General features: G+C 43.1%; 1 protein-coding gene across 7 annotated transcripts; it reads right to left on the minus strand.

The window, feature by feature from the left end:
* Positions 1-256: 256 nt before the first annotated feature.
* On the minus strand, positions 257-8,734 carry srsf11 (serine and arginine rich splicing factor 11). 7 transcript variants are annotated; one of them, XM_080506767.1, is made up of 12 exons: positions 8,408-8,734; positions 6,720-6,853; positions 3,183-3,292; positions 2,478-2,567; positions 2,344-2,390; positions 2,116-2,249; positions 1,903-1,984; positions 1,690-1,764; positions 1,472-1,561; positions 1,322-1,393; positions 1,055-1,232; positions 257-966 (listed from the first exon to the last, which is right to left on the minus strand). In XM_080506767.1, the coding sequence occupies exons 1-12, from the start codon at positions 8,527-8,529 to the stop codon at positions 748-750; spliced, it is 1,353 nt and encodes a 450-aa protein (XP_080362893.1). In that variant the 5' UTR covers positions 8,530-8,734; the 3' UTR covers positions 257-747. The 7 variants fall into 7 exon arrangements, with proteins under 7 accessions (XP_080362893.1, XP_080362892.1, XP_080362891.1 ...); XM_080506766.1 differs by having other exon boundaries at positions 1,472-1,564; XM_080506765.1 differs by having other exon boundaries at positions 1,690-1,803.
* Between the last annotated feature and the right edge of the window lie 3,925 nt (positions 8,735-12,659).

The raw sequence follows: 12,659 nt of genomic DNA on the forward strand, positions 1-12,659 counted from the left end.
GTCAACCTCCAGAACTTCATGAACTCCTACGATCAGCACACCTGAATCCAACGGTGTCGATCAGGTTTGTAAATAAAGCCATTAAAGAGCCCTTTGTTGCAGCGAGTCCCCCCACTGCTCACACGTTGGTACCAACAACCTTCAGGAGCTCATTCTTCCGTGGGTCTGGACACTTCTGATCGCCCCGATAAAGATCAAGACTAGAATTTACACTTCATACAATCAGGTTTCGGAGCAAAGAGCCAAAAGAGTCGCGTTATGTGGGAACAACACAGTTTATTCTACAATGTACACTTACAAAGGGCTGTAAATAGGAAGGTCTGCATTACAGTCAAAAGCAAAATATTTCAGCAACTGAATATAGCATGTGGTGCGAGGTGGTGGACAGCTAATAGTCTAAGAACACGCCATTCTTGACCGACAATATTTACAGATGCTGCATTTTTATTGAAAATGCACAGGATTTTACTCTCGGGACAATTGTTGAATAGAAAGGCAACAAACCCTCAAAAAAAAACATTAAGATTCTACAAAAGTACAGCAACAACCATTTAAAAACCACATTTGTTATTGATGACGTAGTTTGTTTCGTCTTTACAAAAATGATCCGACCGCGTTTTTCTTCTAACCCCCAACATCTCAACAGTTGACAAAAAAAAAAACCTGTTAAACCGAGTGATCAGGCACAGACACGTCGTGGCCCTTTCAAAATAAAAACAGGACAGTGGAAAAATGTGGCCACCCGACTCAGTCGCTCATCTCCATGTCTTCCTGATGGTGGTCGTCTCCGTTCAGTTTGGACTTTTTTGGGACGTGGCCCTCGGAGCGCTCGACCTCCTCGTGGCCTTTTGGGGATGAGACGGAGTCGGAGTCACTCTTCCGCTCATCCTCCTCCTCCTCTTCTCCCTTTTCACTATCATAACCTTGCTCTTCTTCGTCGTAGTCACGGGTCACCTGCGACAGAAGCTGAGCGGTGAAGTCACCGATTTATAAAGAGCCAAAATGGTCAACTGGAGCTTGTGTTGTGCGGCTAAAAGCTTTGTGCGACACGCACCTTTACGTCTCCTTTCTCACTGTCAGATTTACGCTCTCGATCGCGCTCCTTGTCTTTGCTCTTCTTTTTCTTGCTGGGTGAGCGTTCTCGTTCGTCTCGACTGCGGTCCCTGTCCTCCCTCCTGTCTCGGTCACGCTCCTTTTCACGTTCCTTGTCCTTCTTCTTCTCCTTCTTGTGGCTGCAAGAGTAAAAAAAAAAAAAAGATTGTTGCTGCTGCACAAGAGGAAAACGGTTCTGATCGGAGGTAACAGCAGGCTGGAAGCTCACCGTCTGGGCGATGGAGACCTGGACGGCTTCCTCCTCGGGGAGCGAGACGCAGTGCGACTTCTTCTGTGCCTCCTGTGAGACAATAGGCAAGTTGTCAACTCGCCCAGTGCCCGTCTCAGACAGTTTCCACACAATATTCACGCGACTCACCGGCTGATGCTGCGAGACCTCCGGGCACTGCTGTAGCTCTTAGGGGGCGTCTTGGACCTTTTCTTGGACTTCTCCTCCTTCCTCCTGTCCCTGCTCCAGACGGCAACCGAGACAGTAGCATCGTTAGCACATGAAAATGATGAGATGGTCCCACTTCTCATTGTGTGAACGTCTGAGCTGCCGGGACGTTAAGCTCGGCGTCAACAGGAGCTACTGACCTCGATCGACTGCGCCGGCTTCTGTCCCGGGAGTGCGACCTCCTCCTCCGAGGACTCTTGGACCTCCTTCGACTCCTTGAATGAGACCGACGCCGAGACCGGCTCTTTGAACGCCTGTTCAAATTAAATTGAGTAAATGTGTGACAACTTGGCGTGTGTTCTCCATGTCATTCCTGTGACGGAGCTCACAGCGACCACGTTCCTTCTTCTTACCTGTGTCTGGAGCGGGACCTGGAGCGTCTGCGTCGAGACCGTGAACGGGAGCGCGAATGTTTGCGCTTGTCGTCCTTCTTATCTGAAAGTGACACGTGAACCAGACAGTTCAGATAGTGTTGAACTGACCACCAGCTTACATATTCACTCATTAGAATCTGTGAGCGTCGTCTCTAAAGACTTCTTTCCAGTCTGGAGGGTCACTATACTCACTTCCAGGTTCGATGGCGGCTGAGATGAGGGACTGGGCCTCCCGCACTCTCTTCATGGCCTCTTCAATCTCCTTGTTGGAGGCATCAGTCTTCAGCCCGGGATTCAAGTTCAGTCCAGCCGCTAATGGATTCAATCTGCAAGTGCCATCATTTATTCAGACATTTCCAAGAGATATTCCAGCAGCTTATTCGCTGCCTGCAGAGTCTGAGGATGTGTGTGTTCTCTTACTTGGGGTCCATGGACTGCATGAGCTTCAGGAAGTCAGCAGACAGAGCCTGGACACAAGCAAGAGGACGGCATCATTAATATAGAGGTCATCATTAGAAAGGCATTCTGAAACGATCGACTGTAAAGATTCTCACCTGAGGGTTCATGTTGGGTCCCGGCATTCCCATAGCAGCCATCTGCTCCATGTTGGGAGCACCCAGACCTCCAAACGGCGTCCCTCCCATCTGGAACACGGATGGGATTAACAGATTAACATTCATGCTATTGAGATAACACTTGCACACATTTAGAGCCTTTCAAGTTTCTTTAAATCCATTTGTGATGTACCGTTAGAAAAAGCCAGCAGGCTGCCCTCCACGTACGACACCATTAATCTATCCTTTACTCACGAGTGGATAAAATACCAAGAGGCTACAGCACTGAAGAACATGGCGTTGGTCTCATTCATTTGTGATTTTGGAGCCGTGAGTTACAAGAGCTGCTGGGCCACTCGGACAACAAACCAGAGCGTCTGCGTGACGCAGAGGAGCCGGAGGAAGCACGACACCAAGAGATGTAACGTGGGGCTACAGGCAGCAGTCCGTAACAAACAAACACTGCAGCTCTCAATCGGGAGTCCATTTAATTATTTCTGGCCACTCTCTACAACACAACAGCTCCCTCATGCACAGTAAAGCTCAAGTACAGCCACACCTGCTCCCGATGTGGAGAAACATAACCTAGTGTGTCACCCTGTGGCAAAAATCTTCGGTGCTGTATTGCATCCTCTCCAATATTTGCTTCAACAAATTCACAAGGGTGCCATTGGCATTAAGCAAAACGTGGCGGCGAAGACTCACAGAAGCCAGAGGATTAGGTGTTGGGAGAAGGCCGCCACCAGGCATCATTCCTGCCACGGCGTTGGCTGGAGCCAGCAACGACATTGCTTTAGATTCATCAGGAATGACTCCTGGAGAAAAACAACAACATTTCAGTCCACGCTCCAGGAGACAGTCAACAACACTCAGACAAGACTTGCAGACAAGCCACCTCAGGCTAACTACTCTGTAGTAAAAAAATAAAAGAAAATAATAAAAAAATCCACTTTTTTTTTTTTGTCTTGTCTGTAAATCTTGATCCCTGACTTTTTATTTTCTTTTTTTATTCTTTGTCAAAGTATGATTGTAGGATTAGCAGCTATGAGTTTAAAAGTCACAATACACACTGTGGTCAACACTGCCAAGATTTTATCACCTGAACTTGATTTTTAAGTCATGAACCAAACGTAAGCAAGCACAGCCAGTTGTCCCGTGGGATGTGCTCTCAACTTTCATTAGATGTTTTATGAACAAGCGACTCGCGCCGGCTGCTTCGCTATAAAGCACACAAAAACATTGAGATACAGAAAACAAAGTTCATGATTTGGGTGTAGACACAGGGGTACATTTCAACATCACTTACCATAACCAATACAAAAACAGAAAAGGCTCAGTCATTTTACCTTTTCTGGTCTTTTCTCAGTGGTTTTAGAGAAACTTATTTGGAAACAAGGTCAAATCCTGCTAATCAGATATACTACTGCTAGGATATACCAACAGCATGTCAAGAAAACACACTAAACAATGTCCAAGATGATTTGCAATGAACAATTAAAAGGCTGTAGCCAGCAAACGTGATAAAGTCATTAAAATATGCCCAAAGCTGAAGAAAACCAAACAATCAAAGACATTTTTATGAGAGATGATCATCCATGGCTGTGCAATCTGCAAACAGGCTACATTTAATCTGATGTCTTTACATTTTTTATAAAAGGGGAGAGGGAGGGAGAGGGAGAGAGAGATAGAGAGAGAGAGAGAGAGAGGGGGGAGAGAGAGAGAGAGAGAGAGAGAGATTGAGAGAGACATGCGCGCACACACTCACACACACACAAACAGAAAGGACACTTGAGAAACAGGATAAGGCTGCAGAAGACAAAACTGTTGGTGGCATTTTCAGCAGGGCCTGGTATATAGGGCTGGCTGAACCAGGAAAAAGAACTGTAAAACACAACAACAAAAGAAACACCACTGTTAAACGTGAGATTCACTCAACTCGTTCAGTCATGTGTGGAGAGGGTCAATTTAATTAAAGCATTTTTAACCGAACATTCAAGCAGAGCCTTAAAACTACTCGTATCTTCTCATGTGTTAGTGACAATTTAGGAATACAAATGCACAGAAAAAAATAAAGAAAATAAAAATATACAAGGCTCTGGCACATGAAGCAAGTAAATGCCAAAAAAAAAAAAAGGCAGCCTATGCGGTTATTATGATCAATAATCAAATCATTTTCTGATCAAAATTCCACAACATCACTTGTGTGTCACTGTGTAGCTGATGGTACACACCTTCACAGTCTGTCTCGCATGCAGAGATGATTAGTTGGTCTATGGTGCATGCTTGGTGTTTGGCATGGGGATGCCCCGAACACTGCCATCACGTTGATTTCATGAGCAATAACAATGTGCAAGCACCAACTTTCGATCCAGTATTTATATTCTCAGCTCTAATGTGCTCCAGTAGCGGGTTCCACCCATTTGGAAGTTTTTGGCAACTATTCCAACGTTCTGTCAGATGTTTTCAGTTTTTAGGCTCAGTAGACGTCTCCTTGGCTCAGTTGACATGGCCCTCACTCTGCCACGGCATCCGTTTGGGGCCTTGCACCTGGCTGGTGGTCTGCCATCACAGCCCCACCACACCTGAACCTACAAATAGGTCTAACGAGCCAGCAACTGAAAACAGCCGTGTGTCTGTGCAGTAAATGAAACTGCGTCTTGTCAGCGGCGCCATGTAGGCAAATCAACAATCAGTGAACTTTGGCATAAAAGGTTTCAAACCACATCTGGGACGGCACTGTGGACACCCAAGGAGGCCAATTGAGGAGAAAAGCCAACAGCCAAAACATGGCACAGATTTAAGGTTTTTCTTCCGCTTGAAAAAACTGGGCCGACGTTGTCTTTCAGAGTCGAGTTACTCTCAGGCATTCTTTGGAAAATAACTCGACTGACATGATCACCATCCATCCTCACCGTCACTGGAGTCCATCTCGCTGACTACGGTGAAGGTAGGGTACACCCGGGACGGGTCAACTGGCCACCAGAACAAAAGAGAGGCAACAACCACACACTGATTCACACCTCGGGACAATTTAAGGTCACCAACTAGCCTGAAACACAGTATTGAACTGTGAAAGGAAACCCCAGTAGACAAGAGAAAACCCATGCAGGCACCTGGAGACGGGTGAGGCCGAACCTGGACTCAAAACCAGGGACTTCCTCACCAGGAAAAAGAGGGTGCTAATCACAACCTTTGGCTTCCATTTCAATCTTGCACTGTTGGAGACAAATGACAAAAAACTCCACCCATACAAGATCAACCAAACTGAGATAAATGCCACTTTGGTATTCCACAACTGTTTATCGGTTATCATCCAATCGGACAAGCCCAGGTGCCCACAGCGCCACCAGACTGTGGCTCCGATCCTGTGGTCAAGTGCATGTGTGGTTATCGACTAACACCACGTGAATGACCTTGAAATAAGGTACAAATCAATTTTGCCAGCTAAAAAGGCTCATTGTGCTCATGCATGGCATTAGTGCCGAGATCACCAGCAAAAATTCATTAACATTAATTTGCTCAAGCGCCCCCCCTCCCACTGGGCTAAGGCAAAGCATAGTTGAAATATAAACAGAGGATCAAAAATGGTTGCTCTCATCTGAATTAATACTGGCCTACAATTGACCCTGAACATTTCCAGCTGCTCGGGGCATCCCTGATTTGTTCATGCCTACTGATGGTTTATCGGGAAAAATAATCTTAAATAAAGCTTTTGTACATGTGAGGAATTGAGATTGCCCTACACCCTCTTCCCCACCACTTCATTTGTCTTAAGAGTTATGTGGCTATTTCTTAAGAAAAGATGCCTTGAACAGAGAAAAATAAAGAGTTAATATTTTACTGCAGAACAAGAGAGAGAAGGGGCTTGCGAGCCTGGTGCCAATATTTTTTCTAATCTCCTGATGGCAGCAGAGGACCACTTTCAGCCAGCAAGGAAGGGGCTCTCTGCAAATGACTTGTCCACTATGAAAACCACAACACAAATAACAGAGAGAGAAGTTTACAGCTAGATTGTAAGACACAGACACAAATGTACATTTCCCTTTTACATACCTAGAAATGCCAAGCACTGAAAAGCTTAGCTAATGTTCTTGGTCAATGAAAAAAAAAATAAAAAAATGAGAACAACTCACAATGGCTCAGATAGTGTTTGCAATTCTATCAAATACACCTACACATTGTGACATACGATCTGAGATTGTCATGTGAGTGGTGCAGGAAAAAATAAAAAAGAACACCCACCTTCAGCAAAAGGGACCACGATCAAGGCTCTATCCACGAAGACGGTGTTGGTCAGGTGTTGAGAAACTCCCACCGACTCAGACTCAAGGAATTTTACAAAACAGACACGTGAAGTCACAGGCAAGGGAGAGTCACTGGAAAAAAATACAGACATGTTGTGCAAAGAATACAAAGCAAGAGAAACACATGCCTTCTTCAAACTGGGTTTGTGTCCTCAGGGACAATGAAAGTGGTTATGAGAACAGGTCGCCCCCAGCTTTCTGGCACAATAATGTGTTGCACATAAACATAAGTACCCATTCTATAATGCAATATGCACGTATGGCTATGCCCAGTAAATCTTGGGATCAGAACTAAATAGACTTGTCTTAGAGCATACTCTCATAAGTCTTATTTAAATTTACCAACCAAATTAATCCAGTCTCCCTGCAAAAACATTTTTATCTCCAAGTTTATCTCAGTGGCATTGAATTTTGACAAACCCACATAAAGGTTTCTATGGGATTTTGGCTATTTACCAACATAAGAATGACTATAATGAAAAGGGGGATAAAGAGCCAATACAAGAACTCCCAGCTGAACATCACCACAAGGAATCACCTCAAACATGAAGGTACAATTATTTTCCAAGCATACGTGAAGTTATCTACGATAAGTTCATGCAAACACCACTGCCATGGTAAAGACATTGTGACAGTCGCCAATCTAGACCACATAGCTTGAACGAGGTAGCAGCTAAGTGTATGCTGTAATTCATGGGCATTTCCTACCTTTAGGGTATGAAATGTAATTCAGATAAAATTCAATGAAACGAAAATAGAAGAAATAACAGAGAAGAGAACAGTTACTTTTCAGTACAACCAATAGGAAAACACCAGCACATTCATATTGCATTTGTGGCTCAAACAGGAGGGATCAGAGGAATCCCATGAATAGTATTGGAGACTGAAAAATGTGTTTTGCCAAACAACATCTCGAGATGCTAGTTTCTTTTAATCTTCCAACATCTCGTTTATAGTACGAAAAACTCAACCCATTTTTTAATTATTGGTGGAGTATATTTTTGGACAAGTAGAAATTGGGTAATCAAAAACAAAGCAATAGTAAATAAAACAAGTGCATCAGCACTGATGAGCACAACGTTTTACAGAGAAGTGCCGCTTAATTCACATTTTTAGTTTCTTGATTCCACAAGATGAATCAATAAGACAGGATCAGCCCATTACTTCCTGACACGCTGCTTGAAGACCACAGGCATAAAAGGGACACGGGCGATGTATAAATAACAAGTTGTGCCGTTATTAATCGCTTCATCAAACCATATAAACTAAAACACGTCGTGCTTTCGTGATTAATCGACTGTTTCACGGCAAATGACGCAGTGTGGTCAAAGAGGACAACGGCGAGTTACCAAAGTAAAGGTAACAAATATATATTTGAATGGAAGATAAACGGCTTACACACACAGGACTCGAAGTTATAAGAAAAAAATGTGTAATGCGAATTTAGTGCAGTCTTGCTGAGGTCTTTAAATAAAGACGCGGGCAAATGTTAGCTTTTAGCATGTTAGCACGCCGTGAAGCGAGGCCTACTCGACGTAGCAGGCCTCAGTCGAAGCCAGAACTCGACTGCATCAGACGGACGGAGATAAAACTACGTTTTAGCCGCCAATGGCTGGAGATACTCACTCGGGTGGAAACAGTTTGAGCTCCTCAATGTTTCCGAGGAATCCGAACAGAGTTCGCATCTGCTCGGACGTCGTGCTCGGAGAGACATTTGTCACCTGGATGACGTGCGTGTTGGAGTTCATTTTCGTCCACTGCTTGTAAAGCCGCCGAACCTTGTGCTAGCAATGACTGAAAATAAAAAAAAAAGAAATACGGAATCTATAGCGTTTGCAGTTAGGCGAATTGAAAAGCTACCATCGTCCCTGTAGACAGAAGTTGGTCGATGTGCCTGCAGACAACGCGAAAGACCGTGTGCAACGAGCAACAATGCGGCTACTGTGCCTGCCCTCCTCGCTCTGTGGCGCTGCGTTCACGGTACACTTTGCAGGCTCGTTCTTTTGAATGTTGGAGTGAATGGTGAATTTAACTGCTTCATGCAGAGGTCGGTCGCAAGAACTTTAGTCAGAACCCAAGTAACTTCAAGTGAAAGTAACACATTGGTATCCAAAACAGTTACTTGAGCAAGAGTAAGAAAGTCGTCAAATAGATATAATTTTACATTGTTTACATTAAGTTTGATAGTTACCTTGACCACTGTTTTTACATTTACCAACTCTGTGTTAGAGTGACCATATTTTGGTCATAAATGTTCATAAAAGTTTTTGGTTTTGATTGTTTTTCAAAAATAAAAACTTATCGGAGTTGAGTGCATCTAAGTGTTTTTATTTGTTGCACAAAACATTATTGTGATTTGCAATATAACATGTATTCTGTGAGATTAATAAAGGCGATCTTATCTTATCTTATCTTATCTTATTCCACAATTGAGTACACTGTTGTGCCTCTACTACAAAAAATACTACACTCACAAATAGCTATAGTCAAAGATAGTACAATTTCAGATATTGGCGCAGCATTCCCTGCAATCTGGCCACAACATGCCAAAGTACTGCAATGCTACTATGGTGAAACGTTCAGAGAGATTTTGTTAAATCATTTACTTATTCCAAAAATGTATCCAGAACATTATTGTCATATTGTGACGGTTTGAAATATTCATTGTTGTACATTGCCCTAGTGACAAGGCGTACAGATTGCTATCCTCAGCGGCCGCTTAATTATATTTCTGTGTTTTTTACTAAGATTAACCTGGACCATTGGAAGCACAGACACAAAAAGCACATCAAAATGTGTGGAAAGTTCTGCTGTCTTTTGTTAATGATTTGGCTAACCTTCTGAATAAATCCTAAAAAACTGCAAAAAAAAACTAGGGCCCAGCCGTTGGCGAGGTCCCTAAAAAAAAGTCCCCTACAAAGTGGATGGAAGAGGCACCTCATAGAGGAGATCATGTTGCCAGGGAGACACTTAGTTTAAAGTGGCAGGCGTACAAGATGTCCTCTGGAATTTTCTAGTTGTGTGATTCACAGTGTACATTGAACGTATCGGCACCAGTGCTGTACTGTGATTGGCCCAATGAGTTGTCAGTCACAAGAATCACCGAGGAGACTATTTTGTGGAACGTGAACCAATTCCTATTGGCTGTGAGCAAAGAGGGCGGGCTCTACCCGGGTTCGTGGTTGGTTGAAGCCCGAGATCCCAACGCTATTATATATTTGTGCAGCGTATTTGGGTAGAGGGCGCTACCCACTGATTGCGCTGTGCAAATAATGGACCCTTAATTAGTGCACTTATTATATTGGCCGATCGCGCACAGCAAATAATTAATTCAAAATATCATGCGCAAGCTTCCCTGATCACATCAACTGCAAGCCACATATCCAGCAACACTTGCACTCCGTGATATCAGAAGACAAGTACAACTCCATCATCCAACATCTGCAGCATGAGAGACAAGAATGATGTAAATATTGCACCATAACTGGAAATATTGCAAAAATATTTAGGATTTTTTTCCCTTACAAATGATATATTACAGTATATTCCAAATTATATGATATCACATTGAATTTGTATATTGTATAATATTATTTATAAATTTTATATTTCTAAATAAATATTTATAATTGTAGTTTCATTATATTATTTTACAAATGTTAATTATATATGTTACATTATGATGTATTCTAAATCATATTTACTATTGATCATATATTATTATATCAGAACTTTATTATGTTATGGTAGAAATGATATATTTACATAATCATATTATATTGTATTATTTTTGTTTCAAAAAGGCACCACTGACTCTCAGTAGCTGCATGTCTTTCATTCTGGCAGCGTTACATAGCAACATAGTCCCCAGCATCCAAACTCTGGAACTGAAACACAGCAGACACAAGAAGGTCCTGGAGTGTGCTTGGTCATATCCAGCCTCCGCCATCGAGAAAACAGTCAGCATTTACGACACACTACACCAGGACCCCAGCAGCAGCACCATCCATCTCATCACAGGACACATCCACACAAGATGAACATCATGAACGTGCAATGCCAGTCGAACTGTGATTGTGAACTGTGAATGTTCTACGCCATCCTATTTGCTGCAGCCATTCTCAATGGAGAGGATCAGACCCAGCTACGTTTTAACATACTTCATCCACATTGTGGTCAATGTTGGGAAGCTGAAGGTGGAGTATGAGGTACGCCACATGTGGCATCATGGATGCTGTGTGAGAACGCGTTCCAAGAAGAGGGCAGTCAACTGGAGGAGTCCCCATTGTCAGGAAAATGACTTCAAGACATGAACTGGCTAAAGCCAGCTCTGTACATTTGTATTTCACGATAGGCCTATTTTATGTGTACATACAATATGAATTTTGTTTGAAATAATTATTGAAATCTAGATTGAACTTGCCATATAATTTCTTGTATTTGTTATGGTTCCCCCCAGATTCATTGAAGTTTGAATCCCCCACGTATATTTCCTTCAATTCTCTACACCAATAGGAATCTTAAATGATAACTGTGTTTTGTTCAGCTCCTTGCCCTGTGTTTATAGTTTTTTTGCAGACAGTTTCCCTGGTGCATATTTGGGGATGAAGGAAAAGGAATAGCAATTCCCAGTTCAGAATCAGAATCATTAGAATAAGAATTAGGCTCAAGATCACCTCCACCTTCAGGCACACCCTCCTGTATTTCATTGTCATGATCTTCCAGAGCCTCCTCCAAAATGAGGTTTTTGCTTCTGCTGCTCATTTAGTAAAGTAAAGTATAGCCTTGCAGAAAATCTAAAACGATGTTAATGTGGCATATGCATTTTGTAAAGTACAATTTTGTTTAATAAACTAAAAAGTCATGCAGACTTTGGACGTTTTCTTAACGAGTAAAACGGTAGAATTAAACAGCAGTCCAGATCAACACCTTAGAATCATTTGGTGCAGAGAGATACTAACAGGTGCTTTCGGCCATAGATATATGTTTATATGTCTATGCTTTCAGCTGGCATGTTTTGCCAAAAGTCAGGTGGCCGACCGGAAGTACAGTACCAAAATAATGTACGGTCGGTCATGCCTCCTGCCGCTGCTGTTACTGGTAACTAATTGATTTACTTTGCGTCGGATCAGTGATCTTCAGTGAGACGAGCACGAGGCGGACTGCAGCGCTTGAAGGCATCATGACCCGGAACACGGCTGCCCTCTGAGTGGGCGTGGCCACGCTGCGTCCCAGCCAGCCAGGGTCCTGTTGCTAAGGCTGTTAGCTTCTGGCTGCTGCAGCTTGTGTGTCAGGTTGTTTTTCTCCTTCCAATACAGCATTACGCAGGCGCCATGCTGGGCTCAGACAGACAGAGGTATGCACACCCACACCGGGCTTTCCAACATCTTTTAAACCTCCCGAGCCTGTTGTCGGTTCCTCTCATGTTGTCCGCGAGCGGCTCAGCCTCCTAAATCTGAGCGCAAAGCCGCAGCTTGCTAACTTTAGCAGCCTCGGTGGCATGACAACACAACAGTGCATCGCTATTCGTCTCGTTTTACTTATTTTGTGATTGGAAATTGGCTTGTAATAGTAATTGCTTACTAATTGCGCCGCGTTGCATGTGGAACATTCAGGGAAGTTTAATACCCGAGCAAGTTGTCCAAGTGAAGAGACATAATCCTGACGTGACGCATGGAAGTAGATCCTCTGTACGCGAACAATGTTAAGTGAAACTTTGACTCTAAATAAAAGAAAACATTAATGACAACGAGGGAAAGTAACGAATGCACTTAACTGCAAACTTAAAACCCAATAGAGAGATTTTTAAAGCCTTTTATATTCTGAAATTGTATTTAAATACGATAACATTAGTTATTTTGGTTTCTTTAGCAATTCC

The sequence above is a fragment of the Blennius ocellaris genome (genome assembly GCF_963422515.1).
Source record: "Blennius ocellaris genome assembly, chromosome: 12".
Lineage (NCBI taxonomy): Eukaryota > Metazoa > Chordata > Actinopteri > Blenniiformes > Blenniidae > Blennius > Blennius ocellaris.